The sequence below is a fragment of the Pogoniulus pusillus genome, chromosome 36 (assembly GCF_015220805.1).
Source record: "Pogoniulus pusillus isolate bPogPus1 chromosome 36, bPogPus1.pri, whole genome shotgun sequence".
NCBI lineage: Eukaryota > Metazoa > Chordata > Aves > Piciformes > Lybiidae > Pogoniulus > Pogoniulus pusillus.
In genome coordinates this window covers 95,293-117,218 of record NC_087299.1, presented here as the reverse complement: position 1 = coordinate 117,218, position 21,926 = coordinate 95,293, and the positions used below count along the sequence as shown (strand labels likewise).

Below are 21,926 nucleotides of genomic sequence, written 5' to 3'. Positions count from 1 at the left end.
GGAGTGAGTCCAAAAAGGAGGGAAAGGAAGCTGTGAAGGGCCTGGAGAATAAATCTTGTAAGAAGCAATTGAAGAAGCTGGGGATGGCTAATTTGAAAGAGAAGAGGTGAGGGTAGACCTCTTTTAAGCTCAGCATAAAAAGCTTATCTAGTCAGGAAGTTAGTTTATTTGTCACACATTAAATACTAAAAAGAGGGGTTTATCATTTGCATTCAGCATAACAAAGTCAAGCCAAGGCAGAAGTCTACAGTAACCTATGTGGTCAGAGAGCTGCTTGGTACCTGGAGTACTAGAAACCAATTCCACCTCCATTTAATTTGACACCACCTTCATTCTCTACAACACCAAATGCAGTTCTTTTCTCTAGAAAAGAAGAACCTCAAGAATGAAGCTAACTCCATCTTCCTATAATTCCTCCTTCCAGGCGGTTACTCCACAAGCTCAGATCACTGCAATTCATAAGACTAAGTCCAATGATAGCATGGAAGCTCAGCTAACCACAGGAGGCATGCAGAGGAAAGCAAGGGCTAGGACACACAAGACAACATAGAAGCTGTGAGCTTAGCCTCTGCTGCTGTTGAGGTGTGGCATATGTGCTGCTATCTACAGCATGTCTTGGACAAGCTCTTGGAAGCCAGAAGCAGGGTTGGGACCCAAATGCACTCACTTTAAAGCTCATAGGGTAGAAGACAGCTGTCAAAAAATATTTCAATTAAGATACCTGTCTGTCTATCCTCATAAGACTTGAAAACGAGTTTTGGTACTACCACTACATTTGATTCAGAAGGAGCTTTTATGTCAGGATCAGCTTTACAGTAAAGGAAGTGGAGCTGAATGCTCATCAGGCAAATCCCTATGAGCTTCTGATGGGCTCCATTTCTGTTTACTATTGTTCTTTTAGCAGAAGATCTAGTTTCCATTTCAGACACTCTAGAACTTCCAGAGTATTAAAGAGTGAAAACATGAGGAACTTCCCTGAATAGCCATCAGTTTCAGGCAAACAACTCATCCCAAAGCAGAGCAGATAATGAATTAAGAGCATCAGTTGCAGGTCATGAACAACCAAGTTCAAAGTATGCAAACCTAATGATTACAATTTCTGCTAGAACACATAAGCAAACTGCAAACATGCTTTATCTTGCATCATAGTGTTTCTTTAATTCCTTGCTGAGATTTTAAACCCCTTTTCCTCATGCGACCAAAGCATACAAGTGAACAGTTCAAACACACAGTCACTTCTGCAGCCAGCAACACACAGAATCAGGTCTTACATGCATCCCTAAGACTTATTTTAAACATACATTTGCCTATCTTGCCTTCCTCATAACCCAACTAACAAGAAGGAACAGTTTACAAAGCAGAACATTTCCCACACATAACTAGCTGAATACAAACACTTTCTATCTGAAGCTGGGTCTGCAGAAGATCCTTTTACTAACTGAAAGAGAGAAGCTTTAAGTTCTTTACTGAATCCTTGCAATTAGGAAAAGGAGAAGCTTGATCCAGACTTTGAATACTCTTGCAAAAACAGGACATTTGAAGCACTGGGATTTAACACTTTGAATACAGATAGCTAGCACCTCCTTTGCTAGGAGAGGAGAAACACAGATGGACATGAGACAAAGACAATCACAGATAGCCAGACCAAACTACTTCTGACTACCCATTTGCCATCTAACATGGCCTCCTCAAGCTTTTGTCAAATGAGGATAGCAAAGCTGCTCAGGCTCCACCAGCTGAGGTATCCACATAGAGCGGGCAACCAGAATTCTAGCCATTTTGCAATTCTTCATTAAGCACAGGTTTCACAACACCGGTTGTTATCTTCACAGCTACACAGCTGCACCAGTGGTTCCCACTGTTGCCACCAGCTACCAGTTCTACTCGCATATGGGTAAAAGTACTACACAAGTCCAGGGCACTGGAACAAATCTTAAAAGCACAGCCAGGTGAGGTACTGCTGTAGAATGCACATCCTGCTAAGACCTCAAAGGAGAAATATATGGCAACATCAACCCTCGAAGCTGCACCGGCTCGTACTCTAGCCAAAACCAGGGACACCACCAGTACTATATGATACTTCACGGGTAAGCTACCAACCTCACACCTAAGCGCGCAAAAGCCACTAAGTGCCTCCCAACTCTTTAACGCAGGAACCGCCTTTTGCAGTGCACACAGCTTAAGCTGGGCCGTTAAGAACATCCATACTCTCACTGCGGCTCAGATCTACTACGGTGGCCGGCGCTGCTCGCCTGAAAGAGGCCAGCGAGCTTCATCCGCAGGAGCCCCCCCTACCCTGCCCCGCTCAAGCCGACCCCCGAGGCTTCTTCCCACAGCCCCCCGAGCAACCGAGACACGGGCAGGGCAGTCGTCGCCAGGCCCCGGCTGACGCCTCAGGAGAGCTTCCTGCCGTCCCTTCCCCGCGCCGAGGGTCGGGAGCCCGCCCGCCGCGCCAGGAAGCGGGGGAGGGGAGGAGGAGGCAGCGGCCCGCCACCGCCTTCCCCGAGGAGTCTGATCCCGCAGATACCGAGCCCCCCAACAACAGGCACAGGGAGGGCTCCGCCGAGCCCGCACCCCCCGCCCGCGGCCCTGGGAAGGCCCTCCCCCCCACCGGCGGCTGCCCGGGGAGGCCCCGTACACACCCCTCGTGCCCAGGAGGGCGCTTCCCGCGCGGCGGGGACACCGACCGGCGATGCTGAGAGGGGTCGGAGCGAAGGCACAGGAGGAGGCGGGGGTCGCGGCAGTGCCGGTCTCGGTACAGAGCAACAGCTCACCTCAGAGTATCCGCCGGGCGTTGGCAGCTCGCTGCGGGGTCTCCTCGGCTCAGGCACAGGGGCACGACGCTCGTGACGTCACCACGCAAGGGACGCCGGACGGGGCGGTGGCCGGTAGGAGAGGGCGGGGAGAGGGGGGATGCGGCCGGCAGGGGGCGCTGCGGAGCTTGCGGCACGGCTGCCTGCGGAAAGAGCCGCCCTGGGCCGTCCTCCGCGCTCACCCCCCGCGCTCTGCGGGACCCCGCACCTGCACCTGCACCCATGTGCCTGCAGGTCGAGGCTGCAAGAACGCACGGGATGCGACCCTCTATCACCATTCGCAAATTCCCTCCAGTTTTTGGTCTTTTTTTTTTCCTGCTTGAAGCTGAAACAAAAAGCACCAGAGAGCCCTAACGCCTTTTGTGGAGATAAACCTCCTGACTCGGAGACAGCGTTACAGTACATGGTTTGTTAGAACCAAATCCCCTTAAACTGCCCAGCTAAAATGAAAAATACCCTTCGGGATCAAAAACACAAAAAAGGAAACCTGTCAAAAAGCAGGAACCAAAATCTGGCCTGAAACAGCAAACTTGTTTAGTGTAATTTGGTTGTTAGAATTCAGGAGGAGCTGCCAGTCTGGGGGCCACAGTCCTGGGAATCAGCAAAGTGTCAGCTCTGGGCAGTAGCCAAGATCGGACATCAAGAACACCACAGCACCTTTCTGCCAGCACTTTTCGTCAAGCCTTGGCTTACCCAGCAGCAAAACCTGCTCTGCTCAATGCTAGCAAGTGTCAGAGGCCCATCTGCCTTGTCCTGCAAAGATTGTCCATCCCTGGGGATTTGGGAGAAGCCTACTGCCTTCAGATCATGTACACTGCTGCTCCAAACACCCATAGAACACCATAGGCAGAAGAGTAGCTTCAAAATTCACCTCCCAGATGAAACCATGGATGGAAACAAAGTGTCACAGGTGATGGCTGATTTTTAACGTCCTTACCTGGGCAATGCACTACATCCTGCAGCTGGAACCACATCCACAAGCCTGCAGCCTCTGGTTCTGCCTTGGTCACTTCCTACCCACATGGTTGTTTCTCCATGCAGAGGGCGCATGCTCACCTAAGTGAAAGGCTTGATCATGAACCTGGAAGGACTCAAGAAATCTGGTACTGAGCACTATTTCCTCACTGAGCTGGTCCTCACTGCAAGCATTGCAGGAAGCTCTAGCTCATCTCATCTCCACCAGCTCCATCCTTTCCCATTTTCCACAGGATGCTCAGCTCCACAGCAGCACCTTCTGACAATGCCTCAGCTTTTTGAGCTTAATTATCTCAGAAACCAGCTGAGGTGGCAATGCTGGGCAAGCTGTTCTAGAGGGACAGCTCCTTCTTTCCAGCATCATCATTCTGATCCACAGTGGGACCATTCAGCAGCCATGTATTCAGTTCCCACCATCTCCATGGCCTCTTCACACCTTCTGTGTGTTTTCAGACAAAGCTACAGCAGTGGTAGTTTTGCTCTTTTAGGGCAAATCCAAGAACAAGACTTGCCAGCACACAAGAGAACTGCAGGACACCAGGGAGCTACAGGGAGTGGAGAGTCAGAGGGCGTTGGAGATGCAAGAAAGCAGGTGAGATCCCACCAGCGCACATGAGTGTGCCAGCTGCTGAGGGCTGCAGGCATCCCCTTGCTCCTCTTGCACATGGCATTGCACAGATTTTAATGACAAGAACTAGGGTGGGAATCTCCTCTTCCCAGAGGAGCATAAATCAACATATGAAGATCTCCCGTGTTGCTAGAATTAGCACCACAGCAAAGCTCATGCAGTAATTAACTTTCTCCCTTCCAAGGTAGCAGTTAATAACATGCAGTAAAATGAGACCTGGGGTGATGAAACAAGCAGTGAAAAAAACATCAAAATTAGACACTTGTGACTTGATAAGGAATTAATTGTACTGAGATCTACTAATAATAATACATTGCTTTTAACCTGCCCTTGTGCTCCAAGTGAGGGAGGATGAGCTGGGAAAGGGTGACTGGAATGTTCCATGTTGGCTCTAAGGAGGAGGTTTCTGCCAACTTAGAGGCTAAACCAGACTGTTTGTGATGAGCTATTGCACCTGGAAGAATTGAGAAAAGAAAATCTGAGACAAAAATCTCCTGAGCTGCTGGGGAGCCATCTCAAGCCTCCCATCCTTCTGTGATCCAAGCAGAGAAGGACTTTTCCTACATGGAATCAGTGCTGCCAACCATCTCGAGCATCTTTAAAGGCATCTGCAAGAGTGTTCCACATGGTAGAGAGAGATCAGAGGTCTCAAGAGAGGCTGTGCCCTGCTGAATGGGGAGCAAACTGCATCAATGGCGAGGCCCAGTGCTGGTCCCCAAGGGTCTCTTGGGAATTCAGAGAGGTTCTCTCTCATTGGCAGCCACTGCAGCACCTCACCTAAAGCAGTAGATTCAGACATTGAGATGGAGAGCCATGGCTAGAGAGGGACCTGGGAGAAGATGGTGCTGCAGCACATTCCAGTGGGGGATCCAAACTCCTCCAGGAACAGAAAGTTCTGGGGACTCAATGCGAGATGAACAAATCAGTCCCAGAAGGAGCACATGGAAGTTTAGAGAAGTTCAAGAGATTATTCTGAGGCTGTTATTCCAATGCACAGAACCACCCTGAACTGTGTCACCCAGCAGAGCTAAAGGCAGAGGTGTCTTCCTTAGCAGAGGAAGTCAAGAGAGATGGAACAAGAATAACACCTGGGAAGGTCTGAGTGACTGCCTGGAACCAGCAAGGTCCCAGGAAGGTGAGTAGCTGCTGCATACAAGACTGTGCCATGGGGAACAGAAGACACCACTCTTCCACTACCACCTTGGAAGTCAAGAGAGCCTAGGAGGTGGTGCTCCTTGGTAAAGCCCAACCACCAGTACACTTGCAGCTGAGCTCTACTAAGAAGCACTTCCTCCACCACTGGTGGGTGCAGACCCTGCCGTTACAATTCCCCTTGCACAAATGGTCCTCAACCTTTGTACATTGCCGGTGGAGAAGGCTATGGCCAGTGTGCATCTGCAATGCCTGCAGCAGCAGGTAAGGCCATCTTGGGGGGGTGAACAAGCAGAATATGACCAGACTTGACATTACAGGCCAGGATCCAGCCTGGACACCTCCATCAGCACAGTCCCAACTCAGTTCCTCATGGAGGAGCAGGTGATCTCCTGGAGGAGCCCTGTGCAGCTGGGCAGAGGGAAGACATCTCCTCAACAGCTTTGATATTTCCCTCTCCCCAGCTCTTGGTCAAAAATGTGAGGCTGGAGACATCCATCCCCATACGCCACCAAGTCGCCCTGGTAAAACCAAAGGGATGCTTGCCATGCAGCCAGGGACACAGGGGCTGACTCAGAGTTACACCTGAGGCCAAAACTGATTTATTCTCTCTGCTGCTCTGGCACAGAGGCATTTGGCACCTGCACCTTCCTGTCTCATCCTGGCAGCACTCAAAGCCAAGGCGACTGCACAAGGACTGTGAAATGTGGAAGTTTTGACGAGCACCTGAGATCTGCCTGGTACTTTTGAGGACACTTTGCCCAGAGAAAAGAGCTCCAGGTCACGTGTGCTTGACTCAAAGATTCAGGCCAGCTGGGACACAGATCAACAGACCTAGGCCACAACAGACCTTTCTGTGTGGGGCTTTGACCGCTCTTGCCAGGCCACAGAGCTTCCTAAATATTGACATTTTAATGAGGAGCAAAATCCAGCTCTGAAATCATCATCTGCCACAGGAAGCCGCAAAGAGATTCACCAGAACCAGGACATATTTTATAGCATTATTGCATCTGCCTCAAGCATTTTTGCCCCAAGCTCTCCTGGATTTGACTTCACCTGCTATTATCTGACTCTTGTTCCAGCTTTGCTTTAGTCAAAGAAATAAATTACTCAAACCCCCTAGAAAATCCAGACTGCAGAATTGGTCTCACTAAAGCACAGAGCAAGTACTGGTGGCATCAGCATTTTGTTTTCTTGGTCTCCTTCCTTGCCTTGCCCTTAGCAGCATGTAGGCACTGTTCCTGCTCACATAGGGACTCTGCTCTGGAGGTCCCCATGTGGTCACTCATGTCACTGGGTCAGGCCCTGGAAGTTGGGCTCCATACACGGGGGCAGTGCTGCCTGCTGGCTCAGCAACTTGTCCAAGGTGTTGATTTCAGCGTCTCGTCTCTCGATGTCCTCAAATGGAGTCCAGGACATATCATGCTGGAGCTTATAGGCACCAAGAAATTCATGAGGACTGGTACCCCATTCCTGGAGGAGAAAGGAGAGATTCACATCACTTCTCAGCCTCCCTCAGGGCTAAGCTGTGCTGCCCTTTGGCCCCAGCACCTTTGAAGCAGTTTCAGCTACATGGCCATCCCATTTTCTAGCCTAAAAATTGACTCAAAGACCCTGCTTCTAAGACCTGGTCACAGTCTGACCTTGGTAGGTTCTGTTGAAGCAGGGAGCCTTGAGGACACAAGATCTCCCTGATCTGCAGAGAGCTCACAGAATCACAGAATGATAGGGTTTGGAAGGGACCTCGAAAGATTGAGTCCAACCCCCTGCCAGAGCAGGTCACATAGGAACATATCCAGATGGGTTTGGAAAGTCTCCAGAGAAGAAGACTTCACAGCCCTTCTGGGCAGCCTGCTCCAGGTCTCCAGCACCCTTACAAACTTTTCCTTTCTGTTCCTGTGGCACCTCCTCTGCTTCAGCTTGCCCCCAGTGTCCCTTGTCTTTGTCCTTGGACACCCCTGAGCAGAGCCTGGCTCTATGCTGCACATCCTTATCACCAGCAATGTGGGCAGCCTTCAGGCTCCTCTGCTCCAAGCCCCAGCTCCTTTGGCCTGTCCTCACAGGGAGACGTTCTACTGTCTGCAGCAGCTTGGTGGCTCTGTGCTGGACTCTTTCGGGCAGTCCTCTGAGGTCCTTCTTGAACTGAGGGGCTCCTCTATGTGCTTTGCTCTGAAGTCCTCGCCCTGCATTGTCAGAAAATGGGTGGCCTGGAAGGAGAATACCTCCAAGAGCACTCTTACCAAGCTGCAGACAAACTCACTCCCTGAGCTGAGGCACAGGAGGAGACCATCCTGCCAGACAGCCACGCCAGACAGGCAAGGATTAGAGTACATTTGCAGTTCTTCAGGGAAAGAACTGCAGGGATTGAAAGGCAGAATTCAGGTCCAGGCACCAAAGGTCTTCTTGCCTACCATCCACCAAGAGCTGAGAACTTCATAATATCTCTCTCACATCAGCAGAGTAACTCAGACTGAGGACCAACAACAACTGAAAAAGAGCCAAGCGCCCCTGTCAAGCTGGTACTATTGTCTGAGATTCAGAAGTGTCCAAGCACCAGTTCTGGAGCCTCTGTTACAAGAGGGACATGTGGAATGTGTCCAGAGAAGGGCCACAAGGATGCTCAGAGGGCTGCAGCAGCTCTGCTGTGAGCACAGACTGAAAGAGTTAGGGCTGTGCAGTCTGGAGAAGAGAAGGCTCCAAGGTGACCTTCTTGTGGGCTTCCAGTATCTGACAGGGGCTACAAAAAAGCTGTGGAGGGACTTTTTAGGCTATCAGGGAGTGACAGGACTAGGGGGGATGGAGCAAAGCTGGAGGTGCGGAGATTCAGACTGGATGTGAAGAGGAAGTTCTGCACCATGAGAGTGGTGAGGCCCTGGAATGGGTTGCCCAGGTGTCTTGGAGTCCTGTATACCCCTAAAATTCCTCCCCCTCTGTGGTTTGAATGGGAGAGGAAAAGGTACGAAAAAGACCTGTTTCCCCCCCTGCCCTGCAGGCTGAAGGGGGGGAGCAAGGGACCCTTCAGGCACGAGGGGTGCCCGTGCAGCGCCCACGCTGGAATCGGGCTGGGATTGGCTGTGGTCTCTGTGCCTAGGCAGTGGTAACTCTGCTCTTTGTCTAGGGAGGGTATAAATATTGGGGGACTTCCTGCCTTGAGGTTCCTGCCTTAAAGTTCTCCCCTGCCTGAGCATTCCTGCCTGCCTGAGAATTCTCCCCCCCTGCCTGGATAGACTCTGCAGCAGGAGCCCCTGGCACTCTGCTCCAAAGGAGGCTTCCCACTATTATCACCCATTATGCAGGCTCAATAGGCCTTAACAACCCTCAGAGGCCTCTGACAGAGAGCGAGGGGACAAGCAGCTGGACCACCCTTCCTTTCAGCCAGCCCCACTCACCTGTGAGTAACTCTGGCTCAGCTTTATCATTAATGGGCAATGCTATCATTTAATAGCTCAGCCTTTTCCAACTTCTGACTTCCAGAACAGTCAGATTACCTATGGCATCCTTGTAGATCTTCTCAACCTAACTGAATCTGCTAATTAAAACTAAATGAATTTCTGTATCTAGCTTTGGGGTGGGTTTGGGGAAAATAAAATAACTCTATTTTTATATAAATTCCTGACTCGGCCACATTAATTCCCTGCCCCCACAACACCAGGGAGATGGTTGAGGCCCCATCCCTGGAGGTGTTTAAGGCCAGGCTGGATGAGGCTGTGGCCAGCCTGATCTAGGGTAAGGTGTCCCTGTCCATGGCAGGGGGGTTGGATCTGGCTGATCCTTGTGGTCCCTTCCAACCCTGACTGATTCTGCAATTCTATAAATGTGTTTTTTTCCCTTCTCTGCTTCCCTGGGAGCTGTAACCACACACCTTAGGAGACAAGATGGAGAAGTATCGCTGGCCACTCTCCCGCCTGTACATGTAATAAATGTTTCCTGGCTTCTTCACAAGGTTGCAGGCCACGTGGTGCAGATCAGCATCTCTGCTGGCTTCATCCAAAACCTACAAAACCAAATGTAACATTTCCACATTTGAAATACAAGAACACACTGTTGCCTCTCAGGAGCTCAAGAGACATTGCTTGACTTGCTGCTCGCATGGCCTTGTCCTCCCCAGGGCAAGTCTTTTCCCAGAAAGGAAATGCTTCCAAGGAGACAGAGGTTCTCTCCAAGTTTCCTGTCACCCGGACTTTAGACTGCCTGCACTCCTATCAAGGACTTCATCACCACAGCCCCCAGTTCATCTCCATATGCACCTGCAGACCCTGAGGGCTTCCCTGCTGTGGTCCCTGAGGGAAGACAGCAGCAAACAAAGGGGAATTCTTCTCCTCAGGTCCACCAGCTGACTGCTCCCCAGCTCCATCTCCACCAGTTAATGATTCCATGACATAATGGCCTTGATGGCAGCAGGCCAGTGGCAGTGACTGGCAGATCCTTTCTCACTCTGGCTCTGAGATTTCACCCCCAAGGGTGAAGGTTGAGTTGAAGAGGACAGCCAAGCTCTGCTGGGCTTGTTGCCAGGGCCACCTGTTCCATCAAAGGATCCAGGACAAACTGGAAAGCCAAGCCCACCATGAGACAACTGCTCACCCCTCCCAGGGGCTCAGAGCCACACTGTCACCCCAGTGCACCAAGTTCTCCCAGGAGCACAGCACAGCCTGCAGTGACAGGTGTCACCTCTCCCAAAAGCAGAGCCACCTCTCTATTCCTGACACCTGAGACACCCTTGCTCCTCCCCTTAACAGATGTCTTCCTGAGATACCAAGGACTCAGGAAAGTCCTCAAAACCAAACCCCCCTGTCCTCAGACAATACCAAACAATAAACTCCTATTTTCCATTGAACCTTCTCATCTCCTGGCCATCAGTCATATCCAGGCTCCAGCTCTTGCCAAAGCTCTGCCAGTTAAGGAACATGCTCATCTGCCTCAGTTCACAATCAGACTTGTGACACCATTGCCCACCATATCCTTCTCTCTAAATGAGAGATATGGGTAAGGAATTGGCTGCATGGTCACATGCAGAGTGTAGTGCCTTATGGCTTGATAGCCAGATGGGTATCTGTGACCCTCAAGACCAGTGGTGTTCAGTTGCTTCATCAGCAAGACAAACAGTGGAACTGAGTGCATCTGCAGCAAGTACGCAGATTACACCAAGCTGAGTGGTGTGGTTGACACACTTAAGGGACATAATCCATCCAGATGGATCTGGACAAGTTTGGGAAGCAGGCCCAGGTGAACCTCAGGGGGTTCAGCAAGGCCAAGTGCAATGTCTTGCACCAGCACCAGGGAAACCTCGGTATCAATCCAGGCTGGGAATAAAGGCTGGAGAGCAGCCCTGTGGAGAAAGACTTGGGGAGCTGGGAGGTGAAAAGATGGACAGGAACTGGCACAGCCACAGAAGTGCTGGCAGGGTTGGTGGAAGCCCTCTGCTGTGAGGCCAGTCTGAGAGAGTTGGGCTTGTTCAGCCTGGAGGAGAAGGCTCCAGGAACACCCTTTCAGTGCCTAAAGGGGCCAAGCGGAAAGCTGGAGACAGACTTTTGAGCAGAGCGTGTTGTGACAGGACAAGGACTGATGGTCTGAACTCAAAGACGGGGATTCAAACTGGAGAGAAGGAATAAATGTGGCAAGACCCTGGCCCAGGTCGCTCAGAGAAGTGGGAGATGCCCCATCCCTGGAACCATTACAGGTGAGGTCATTTGGGGCTCTGAGCAACCTGCTCTAGTTGCAGATGTCCCTGCTAACTGCAGGGAGTTGGAGTGCATTTTAAAGGTGCCTTGCCCCCAAGACCAATTGGTAACTCTGTTATTCTAAGGTCAAGGCCACAGACATCCTCACCTTCCGTGCCTGCTCCTGCAGGGACCGGATCTGCTCGGCGATGACAGTCAGCTTGCTGCAGGCGTTAGCGCGGATGAACTCGTCCCCCTGCGAGGAACATCAATGCCTGGGCAGGACTGGCAAGAGCTGCGGCACTTCGGACTCTGCCATGCCAAGCATGCACGGGAGAAGCACCAGTCGCAGCCCCGAGCTGTGGGTGGTGCAGGAACTGCCTCACACACGGCTGTGAGGCAGCCACGGAGCCGTGGACACTGGGACGACAGCCCTGGAGCAAGGACCAGGCACTGGAAGTAGGCTGCACGCGGTGGGTGGCAATGAAGCGGGGAGGACACATTGGGAGGCACTAGGGTGGACCAGGAGGTGGTGGGATAGGCTGGCAGGAAGCACTCAGCTGGAGTGGGAAGAGAGGGGACACACAGACGGTACCGGGAGGCAGCAGCACGTACCAGAAGGCACAAGCAGAACATACTGGGAAGTGCAGGACCTATCCAGGAGGACCTGGGGTGGAGCGGGAATCACTGAAATGAAACCGATGTGCCAGGAAGTAGTGGGATGGACTGGGAGAGTGGGCAGTAGGACACTCCTGGAAACAGAAGGCGACTAAGTACAGCACGACACAGAGGAGGCAGGAGGCCGCACTAGGGTGGATGGAGCTCAGTGGGATGTGCCGGGAGGGTCCAGGCGGGCAGCGGGACACAGCGGGAGGCAGGAAAGTACCGCGGGCAGTACTGGGGGTATGAACTGTATGGGTCACTTCGCACTGCAAGTACTGGGAGGCAATGGAGCATACTGGGAGGGGACAGTGGGAGGCACTGCGGACCACGCTGGGAGGACGCCGGGGACCGCGGAGAGCAGCGGGACGTGCTGGGAAGCACCAGGGCTACGGCCGGCTTAGGAGGCCCGTGGAGACGGCTAGGAGGGAGCGGGACCCCAGGCACGCACACGGCCCCGCCCCGCCGTCCTGTCACCGAGGCCCAGCCCTCACCTGCTGAACCTGCCGGGCCAGGGCCACCAGGTCGCCGGGGTCCCCGACGCGGGCGGCGCGGCCTGCGCTACCCTCCACCAGAGCCAGGCCCAAAGCGGCGCCCCGCGCACCGCCCTGCGCCGCCATCACCGGCCGCGGAGCCCCGCCCCTTCCGCCGGCGGCCGGGGCGGGCTGCGGTGCGCGGCTGGGGGCGGGCTGCGGTGCGCGGCCTGGAGGCTCGGCAATGGCGGGGCTGGGGCTGTTGCCGCTGCTGCTTCTGCTGCCATCGGCACTGCAATTGCTGGCGCGGGCGGCGACGCCACTGGAGCCGGGACCGGCCGACCTTCCGCTGCCGGCCCAGTCCCCGGACGCTCTCTTCGCCGCCGGCGCTGAGGCGTACTCCCGGGGCGACTGGCCCGCTGTGGTGCTGCAGATGGAGCGGGCACTGCGGGCCCGCGCGGCCCTGCGCTCCCGGTTGGTGCGGTGCCGCTTGCACTGCGCCAACGCCACGGCGGGATCGGCGAAGGGAATCGAGATCCATCCCGGATCGGTGATCCGCGACCTGCTCTTCTTCCGAGGGCTATTGCGGCGCGCCGCTTGCCTGCGGGGCTGCGGGCCCCCCGCGCCCTCCCGGTACCGGCTGGGCGACGAGCTGGACAGGGAGTTCAGTAAGCGCAGCCCTTACAACTACCTCCAGGTCGCCTATTTCAAGGTACGCCACTCAGAGTTGGGCAAGGGGCTGAGTGCACTCCGAGGGCGACAGGACCGGCAGCGATCCCGGGGAGGGAAGGCGTGAGGTGTCCCGGTGCGGGCGGGTCGGCAGCGGGCGCGATGCCTGGAGGGATCTCGGGAGTCGGGTGGAGAGGCATAGGATGAGACTGAGGGACCTGGGCGGGGGTAGTCCCGGTGCAGGAGGTTCCCGGTAGGAGCGAGGGTCCTGAAAGCCAGGAGGGGTCCGGCAGCCCTCCTCGACGAGGATGTTGGACAGCAGCCCGGAGTTCTGCCCGTCGTTCCCCTGGCCTCCCCCGCCCTGCTGCAGTGCCACGTCGGAGCCCGCCGGAGCCGCCCCCGTTACTGTCCCATCCTGGCTGCGGGAGCCCCCGGCTGTGATACTCCGGGAGCAGCGATCCCCCCACATCCCGCAGGGTCTGTGCCGTGGGGTGGGCGCTGTCTCACCCCTTCCCTGCCCCTCATCCTGCCCAGATGAACCGGCCGGCAAAGGCAGCATCAGCAGCACACACCTTCTTCGTGGCCAATCCTGGACACCAGGAGATGAGACAAAACCTGGAGTACTACCAAGCCATGGCAGGCGTCCGTGAGGAGGACTTCACCGATCTGGAGGCCAAACCCCACATGGTGAGACACCCTCACCTTCCTTGGGCAAACCTTCCCGAAACATCCCTCCACTGCTGGACCTAGGGAGGTCATACCACAGCTGTGGATCCTCAAGCTCATGAGATGCCACCTTAGTGCAGGAGGTCCATCCCCATCCCATGGCACCCCAGGAGTGCTGTCACAGGGAATGGGGCATTGAGACCCCTCCTCCTTCCTCCACAGAGTGAGTTTCAGCTGGGTGTCCGATTTTACACGGAGGAGCAGCCTGCTGCTGCCATTCTACATCTGGAGAAGGCACTGGAGGAGTACTTTGTGGCAGATGCCGAGTGCCGCCTGCTCTGCGAGGGGCCCTATGACTACGAGGGCTACAACTACCTGGAGTACAATGCAGACCTTTACCAGGCCATCACAGGTGGGAGCCGTGCATACTCTGTCCTTGCTCATGGGAAGGGGACAATCTTGGGGTGTGGTGGCCCTCAAAGAGGTCCCCAAAGGCCCCAGGGAATGCTGGGTCCCCAAAGAGGGCAAATCTATCTATCCTAGGCTTTATCTAGAGGAGTATGGCTAGTAAGTGGCAGGAGCTGTTTGCCTGTTGCCAGCCCTGGGGTAATGCCCAGGAATCTTCAGATTCCAAGGAGATATGAAGCAATATGAGCGGGCCAGCAGAGGGGCACCAGGACAAAAGGGTGGAAGGAGGATGGCCATTCTGTCTCCGAGTGCAGTACAGCCCTACCGCTGCTCACACAGAGGTGGGCAGCCATCACCCTTGAGGGTTTCTGCCACTGAAAAGCTGGCAACAGTCCTGCTGTCAGCAGGAGGTTGGAGTGAAGACCCATCAAGGTCCTGGCCACAAGCCTTTGGGTGGCCACAAGCAGTGACCTGGGTTTTCTTTCCGCCAGATCACTACGTGCAGGTGCTGAGCTGCAAGCAGGGCTGTGTTACGGAGCTGGCCTCGCAGCCTGGCCAGGAGAAGCCTTTGGAGGATTTCCTACCCTCACACTTCAACTACTTGCAGTTTGCCTACTACAACAGTAAGCAGCTTGTTACCCTATCCTCCACTGGCCATCGGTGATGAACAGCATGCTCTGTACAGACAGGCAGAACTCAACAGACTTAGAGAATGGTTTGGGTTGGAAAGGGACCTTTGGAGATCATCTAGTCCAACCCAAGGTGCAGTGACACCTTGCACTAGATCACATTGCTTAGAGCCCTGTCCAGCCTGACCTTGGACACTTCCAGTGATAGGGCATCCACAGCTTCTCTGGACAACCTGGTCCAGTGTCTCACTACCTTCATTATAGAGAGTTTAAAAGCATTGCCCCTTGTCCTGTTGCTGCAAACCCTGGTACAAGTTGTCCCTGTCTTTCTTTTAAGTGCTGTTTAAGTACTGGAAGACTGCAGTAAGGTCTCCCTGAAGCCTCTGACCATTTTTTTACCTTCCTCTTGACACATTCTTAAGAAGTCCATGCTTTTCTTATGCCGTGTACCTCATGTTCCAGATGGGATTCCATGAGCATGGAACAGAGAAGGAGCATTACCTCTGAGGCCTGCCAGCCATGCTCCTTGTGATGCAGCCCAAGATACAGTTTCTTTTTTGGCTGCAAGTGCACATTGCCAGCTCATGTTCAATCTTTTGTCCACCAGTATCTCCGAATCCTTCTTCACAAGTGCTGCTCTAAACCCATCCATTCCCCAGTCTTTAGTGGTACTGGAGAAGGACTATTCAGTTCACCCTGCTGAACCTCATGAGGTTGACAGAGCCTGAAATGTTGACATGAGTCTTGCTGCTCCTGGTTGTGAGAACCCTCCATGTCACTCTAGGTGCTCTCTTCCTTGACAGCTTCACTTTCCACATGAAATAACAGCCTAGAGAAGGATGTTTGTTCTTCTGGCAACCATCTACCTCTTGCAAATGTACCAAATTTTATTTTTTATTCACCTCCTTAGAAAAATAAAAACTCTTTCTCTGCAAATTTATCCCAAAAGAGGAAAGAAACACAAAATAAAGTCTGAGAAGATTGAAAAGCTGCAATCCTGTAGATTAAAGTGGGTCAGGGCACTCCAGTGGCTGAAAATTACATGCTAGTCTGGAAATGGTTGGGTTTTGCTGCCTGAAAATAGGCTTCATGATCTTTTCCAAGCAAGGAAACTACCCAAGCAGTGGCCCTGGTTTCTGATGATGTGGTTTCTGGAGGTATAAGAGTGCTTCTGACTCTGCATCTTGCCTTTGTGGCAGCAGCTCCCTGTGCTCCAGGCTATCTGACGCACTTGGTGCACCCTTTGGAAAACAACAAGGCCTTTCTCTTGTTTCTCCTCTAGATCATGTTTGCTCTGCCTCTGGTGCTCTTGGGTGTCCCATCGTCAGCCACATTTCTCTTTGCAGATGGGAATTATGAGAAAGCCGTGGAATGTGCAAAAACCTACCTGCTCTTCTTCCCAAGTGATGAGGTGATGACGCAGAACTTGGCCTATTACACTGCTGTCCTCGGGGAGAAACTGGCAGGTCCCATCCAGCCCAGAGAGGTGAGCAACCTGCTGAGATGCAGGGACGTCTTCTCCCCTCCTTGGGGCCCTTTGCAGAGCTTTTGGAGTCTGTCATGGTTGCGTTTGCTGTGGTCCAGCCACCGTTTGGTGGCAAAGTGGAGAGGAATGCAAGATGAAGCAAGCCGGAAAATAGCTGAGAAACTGAAAAGCATTACTGGAAAAGTATCTTTGGCCAAGGGAAGAAATGTAGTGACATGTCCAAGTGGAAACTAGTGACAAGTGGAGTCCCTTAGGGACCGATCCTGTTCAACATCTGTGTTGGTGCCATGGACAGAGGCACTGAGTGCAGCCTCAGCAAGTTTGCTCCCCACACCAAGCTGTGTGGTGCAGCAGCCAGGCTGGAGGGCAGGGATCCATCCAGAGGGACCTGGACAGGCTGGAGAGGTGGGCACAAGCCAAGCTCAGGAGGTTCAACAAGACCAAGTGCAGGGTCCTGCATCTGGGTCGAGGCAATTCCAAGCACAAATCCAGGCTGGGCAGTGCCAGGCTGGAGAGCAGCCTTGAGGAGAGGGACCTGGGGGTGCTGGTGGATGAGAAGCTCAACGGGAGCCAGCAATGTGCACTTGCAGCCCAGAAAGTCAACCAGGGCCTGGGCTGCAGTCAACCAGGCCTTGGTTGACTTTCTGGGCTGCAGCAGGAGAAGTGTGGCCAGCAGGGCCAGGGAGGTGATTCTGCCCCCCTGCTCTACTCTCTGTTGAGACCCCTCCTGGAGTACTGCATCCAGTTCTGGAGCCTCTATTACAAGAGGGATGTGGAGATGCTGGAGAGTGTCCAGAGCAGGGCCAGGAGGATGCTCAGAGGGCTGCAGCAGCTCTGCTGTGAGCACAGACTGAAAGAGTTGGGGCTGTGCAGGCTGGGAAAGAGAAGGCTCCCAGGTGGCCTTCTTGTGGCCTGCCAGGATCTGAAGGGGGCTACAAAAAATCTGGGGAGGGACTTTTCAGGATACCAGGGAGTGACAGGACTGGGGGGAATGGAGCAAAGCTGGAGATGGGTAGGGTCAGGCTGGATGTGAGGAGGAAGTTCTTCACAATGAGAGTGGTGAGAGCCTGGCATGGGTTGCCCAGGGAGGTGGTTGGGGCCCCATCCCTAGAGGTGTTTAAAGCCAGGCTGGATGGGGCTGTGTGCAGCCTGCTCTAGGGTAGGGTGTCCCTGGGTATGGCAGGGGCGTTGGAACTGGCTGCTCCTTGTGGTCCCTTCCAACCCTGACTGGTTCTATGATTCTCTGACATTCAACAAGAGCACATGTAGAGTCTTGCACCTGAGAAAGAACAACCCAGTATAGGTTGGGAGCAACCCAGTATAGGTTGGGGACTGACCTGCTTGAGAGCAGTGAAGGGAAAAGGAACCTAGGGGCCATAGTGGATGGAAGGGTGATCATGAAACAGCAGTGTGTTCTTGTGGCCAAGAAGGCCAGTGCCACCCTGGGGTGGATTAGAAGGGCTCTGGTTAGTAGGTCCAGAGAGGTTGTCCTGCCTCTCTACTCTGCCCTGGTGAGGCTGCATCTCAAATGTGTCCAGTTCTGGCCCCCTCAGTTCAAGAAAGACCTCGTGGAACTGCTTGAAAGAATCCAGCACAGAGCCACAAAAATTATGAAGGGAGTGGAACATCTTCCTTAGGAGGAGAGGCTGAGGCAGCTGAGGCTCTGTAGTCTGGAGGAGACAGGGGTGACCTTGTTCATGTTTACAGATATGTAAAGGGCAAGTGCCAAGAGGAGGGAGTCAGGCTCTGCTCAGTGCTGCCCGGTGACAGCACATAGTAACCTCTGGGTGTGTTCACTGTGAGGATGCTGGAGGCCTGGAACAGGCTGCCCAGGGGGCTTGTGGAGTCTCCTTCTCTGGCCTGGATGTGTTCCTGTGTGATCTGCTCTAGGTGGTCCTGCTCTGGCAGCAGGGTTGGACTGGATGAGCTTTCGAGGTCCATTCCAACCCCTAACGTTCTGTAATTCTGTGAAGGGAAGTCTTGGTGGTTTGCACAAATGGACCAGCTCCTGTAGGAGAGATCTACAAGAGGCAGACAGGAGGATCTGAGCCCACCTCTGCTAGGCTTCTGCAGCTGAAGTGGATTACTTAAAAATGAGAGGATTTGGCTTCAAAATAGCTGGATTCAGATGCTCAGGTGTTGCCTGGGAAATAGTAGGTGGAGATGGAGGTCACTGCCTGCATCAGCTGGGATGGGGAAGGGAATCTCCAGAAGAGCTTCCTGCAGGATAGGCATGCTTGTGCCCCTGCCTCCCCTGTCTGTGTAGAATAAGGGAAAGCTGCTTGCTTCCAGCTGTGTGAGGGACCAGAAAACCAGGACTGCAGGTCTGGCACAAGGACTGGGAGTGATGTAAACCCTGCACCTTCCTGCCCATGCTGAGGGTGCTTACAGAGGCCTCCTGCAGTGCCCTTACCCCATGCCTCTGCCCCAGGAAATCCAAGCATACTGCCAGCGAAGCCTGCTGGAGAAGGAGCTGCTGTTCTTCAGCTATGATGTCTTTGGCATTCCCTTCGTGGACCCGGTGAGTGGTGCTGGACCAGGCTGGACACAGTGGCCAGAAGGGAGGAGGATGAACAGTTAATTTCCCAGCTAGATCCTCATCCAGTTCCTGATGTTTTCCTTCTGGCTGCAGGACACATGGACACCTGAAGAGGTGATACCCAAAAGGCTGCAAGAGAAACAAAAGTGAGTGCTTCCCAAGCTCATGGCACAGCTTTCCCAACAGGGGGGAGCAATGGGATGTTCCTCCATAGAGTTTGGGCCAAAGGCCATGACCATGACACTGCTGCCAGGAATGTTTTTTGGTGTTGGGGCAGGGAGATCTTGTTTGAGGGCAGAATTTTGCTCTGTGTCAGCCTTTGGAAGTGACGGGGATGGGTAGTTGATTCTGAGCAACTCAAAGTGAAGACTCTCTCCAGCCCTGGGCCTTGTCACTGGCCCCTGGAGACAGCTTGTTCTGCTGCCCCTCGTTCCTGACGTGGGGACAATGGGGCAATGGAGCTGACGACTGCCACATGCCCAGGGTGGAACGGGAGACAGCAGCACGCATCTCAGAGGAGATCGGCAACCTCATGAAGGAGATTGAGACACTGGTGGAGGAGAAGTCCAAGGAGTCTGCTGATATGAGCAAGTTCATCCGAGAAGGTGCTTAGAGCCAGAGGGAAGATGGGATGGAGACCGCTGTGTCCCCTGCTACCAACTCATGGTCTCTCCACATGGGTGGTGGCAGGATCACAGCTTGCCTCAGCGCTCTATGCCAGGGTTGGTGGCACCTATCCCATTTGTGCCACAGGTGGCCCCTTGGTGTACAAAGGAGCCAGTGTCACCATGAACTCCAAGGCCCTGAACGGCTCCCAGCGCGTGGTGGTGGATGGAGTTCTTTCTGCCGAGGAGTGCCAGGAGCTGCGTAGCCTCACCAGCGTGAGCAGAGGGACAGGGTGGGGCAGGGGCTGTCGAAGGGTCTCCATCCTGTGCTTTAGGAGCCAGACCAGTAACACCAATGGAGTTTTGCAGGCAGCTGCTTCTGCTGGGGATGGCTATCGTGGGAAGACATCTCCTCACACCCCCAGTGAGACCTTCTATGGAGTGACTGTCCTCAAGGCCCTCAAGGTTATGGTGGCTTGCAGAGAGGAGAGAGAAGCAGGCTGCTGGGACAACGAGGCGGGGCTTGAGGGCAGGCAGCTGCTTGCCCAACCTGTCTGGGGCTGAGGTCTGTGTCCTCTTCATCCCCCACAGCTGGGCCAGGAGGGCAAGGTGCCCCTGCAGAGCGCCTATCTCTACTACAACGTGACGGAGAAGGTGCGACACATGATGGAGTCCTACTTCCGCCTGGAGGTTCCGCTCCACTTCTCCTACTCCCACCTGGTGTGCCGCACAGCCATCGATGGTGAGCGGGGCCTTGGAGGAGCACAACCCAAGAAGAATCAAGTCTCCTTCAGCCTCTTGTGCTGTTCATCTGCATTGGTTGGGTCTTGGACTTTCCACAGACACCTCCTTGCTGCTCCATTTCCCAAAAGGAAGATGTGGGGAGCTTGTCCTTAGGCCCACGTTGGGAACAGGAGCAGCTTTGTTGGTTGCCCCTGGTAGGACAAGTGGCTTCTTGTCATGCTGGATTTCAGCACCTAGAGGCATTTAGGGTTGGGTGCTGGGAGAGGCTCTCTGGAGGACCTATGGGGACACCATGAGACAAGTCAACAGAGACTTGCGTTATGCAAATAGCCTCTCATGGTCCATGCTCCAGCAAGTAGGAGGGCTCTAGGCAACCAGTGATTTTCTTGTCACTTCTGAGTGCTTGGTGCCTGGGAGCAGACTCTGATCTTGCAGGATCCTGATGTGCAGGGTCCTGATGTGCCAGCTCTTGTTTCACCCTAGAAAAGCAAGAAGGCCGAAATGACAACAGTCATGAGGTGCATGTGGACAACTGCATACTCAACACAGAGGCTCTGGTGTGTGTGAAGGAACCCCCAGCCTACACCTTCCGGGATTACAGGTACTGGCGGTGTCTGCCAGGCAGAGCTTCTGCACCTGAGGACACCATGACTTGGTGGCACCTGGGTTGAGAGGGGCAGGGTGGGAGGACAGCCCAACCTGGACTCTGCTGCCCCTGGCTCTTGCAGTGGTGTTGGGAGAACTCCAGACTTAAATGCTTGCTGGAGCTGTGGTGATGGCTGTCACCTCCGTTTGTCTTCTGCTTCATTTAGTGCCATCCTCTACCTTAATGGGGACTTTGAAGGAGGAGCTTTCTACTTCACCGAGCTGGATGCCAAGACCGAGACTGTAAGTAACTTGCTTTCTTGAGGAGCCATGTTCAGCATCAAACCCAGCTCTTGCTGGCTCTGTCTTCTGGTCCACTACAAGAGATGAAATTGGGTTGAGGGGCGATGAAATCTCCTCACCCACCAGCTGCCTCCTGAGGAGGGTTCCCATCTGTTTCAGGCAGAGGTTCAGCCTCGGTGTGGCCGTGCTGTGGGCTTCTCCTCCGGCTTGGAGAACCCTCATGGAGTGAAAGCTGTGACAAAGGGCCAGCGCTGCGCCATTGCCCTCTGGTTCACCCTGGACCCTCGGCACAGCGAGCGGGTAAGCTCCCTCCCAGCAACAGGAGGGCTCAGAGTACGGTGCCTTGCTGACTGCGCTGGGTCTGCCCCACAGGAGCGTGTGCAGGCAGCTGACCTGGTGAAGATGCTTTTCAGCACGGAAGAGGGGGATCTGCTGCGGGAGCCAGAGCAGGAGCTGCTAACCACTGTCACTGTGGGGAAGGATGAGCTGTGACATTTCATGGGGACAAGGGCATAGACAGTGACACCAGCATTACAGATCCAGGCCACTCAGCCGTGGCGATGCCAGCAGGGATCCTGACTATGCTACCAGCCAATATGGGATGGGGAGCTGGGGGATGTCCTGCACTACTCCAAGCAGTACTCAGCATTCTCCATGCAGAGGTGACCTAGGAGTATCACAGAGAGTGTTGGAGGAGTGGCATGGGGGACAAGGGAGGGATACTCTTAGGGGTCAAGGCCTGATGCCCAGGTAGCAGGCATCTGCCTTTCTTCCCAGCTGAACCTGCAGCTATTTAAGTGCCTTCTGCAGAAAATGGGTGAATAAAGTGGTGTTTTTTTTCTAAGTTGCAGCCTGCTGAGCAGGAGCTGGTGTCTGCTGTCCCACCACCCCTGCCTCTGCATCCTTCTCACCTTGCAAACTCCCTGCAACCCCA

General features: G+C 53.9%; 3 protein-coding genes across 7 annotated transcripts in view; 1 reads left to right on the top strand and 2 right to left on the bottom strand.

Annotated features, from left to right (window-relative positions):
• Positions 1–2,873, bottom strand: part of CDC42 (cell division cycle 42) — a 34,095-nt gene extending 31,222 nt beyond the window's left edge. For 2 of the 3 annotated variants that reach the window (XM_064172347.1, XM_064172349.1), the window contains exon 1: positions 2,775–2,873. The gene's annotated coding sequence lies outside the window, so the exon portion shown is untranslated. Of the gene's footprint in view, positions 1–2,642; positions 2,751–2,774 lie in introns of those variants that run through there. The other variant, XM_064172348.1, reaches the window with a different exon arrangement.
• Positions 2,874–6,461: 3,588 nt separating this feature from the next.
• On the bottom strand, positions 6,462–12,520 carry C36H1orf50 (chromosome 36 C1orf50 homolog). 2 transcript variants are annotated; one of them, XM_064172363.1, is made up of 5 exons: positions 12,380–12,468; positions 11,841–11,977; positions 11,395–11,481; positions 9,431–9,562; positions 6,462–7,041 (listed from the first exon to the last, which is right to left on the bottom strand). In XM_064172363.1, exons 2-5 carry the CDS (start codon positions 11,859–11,861, stop codon positions 6,859–6,861), a joined length of 423 nt encoding a protein of 140 aa, XP_064028433.1. In that variant the 5' UTR covers positions 11,862–11,977; positions 12,380–12,468; the 3' UTR covers positions 6,462–6,858. The 2 variants fall into 2 exon arrangements, with proteins under 2 accessions (XP_064028433.1, XP_064028432.1); XM_064172362.1 differs by lacking the exon at positions 11,841–11,977 and having other exon boundaries at positions 12,380–12,520.
• A 22-nt stretch (positions 12,521–12,542) lies between these two features.
• P3H1 (prolyl 3-hydroxylase 1) lies at positions 12,543–21,836 on the top strand. 2 transcript variants are annotated; one of them, XM_064172360.1, is made up of 16 exons: positions 12,543–13,070; positions 13,562–13,714; positions 13,916–14,105; positions 14,593–14,724; positions 16,077–16,216; positions 18,648–18,737; positions 18,849–18,901; positions 19,239–19,360; positions 19,509–19,636; positions 19,730–19,825; positions 19,952–20,102; positions 20,203–20,298; positions 20,588–20,705; positions 20,917–20,992; positions 21,152–21,292; positions 21,365–21,836. In XM_064172360.1, exons 1-16 carry the CDS (start codon positions 12,603–12,605, stop codon positions 21,482–21,484), a joined length of 2,274 nt encoding a protein of 757 aa, XP_064028430.1. In that variant the 5' UTR covers positions 12,543–12,602; the 3' UTR covers positions 21,485–21,836. The 2 variants fall into 2 exon arrangements, with proteins under 2 accessions (XP_064028430.1, XP_064028431.1); XM_064172361.1 differs by lacking the exon at positions 20,203–20,298 and having other exon boundaries at positions 12,545–13,070.
• Positions 21,837–21,926: the final 90 nt, after the last annotated feature.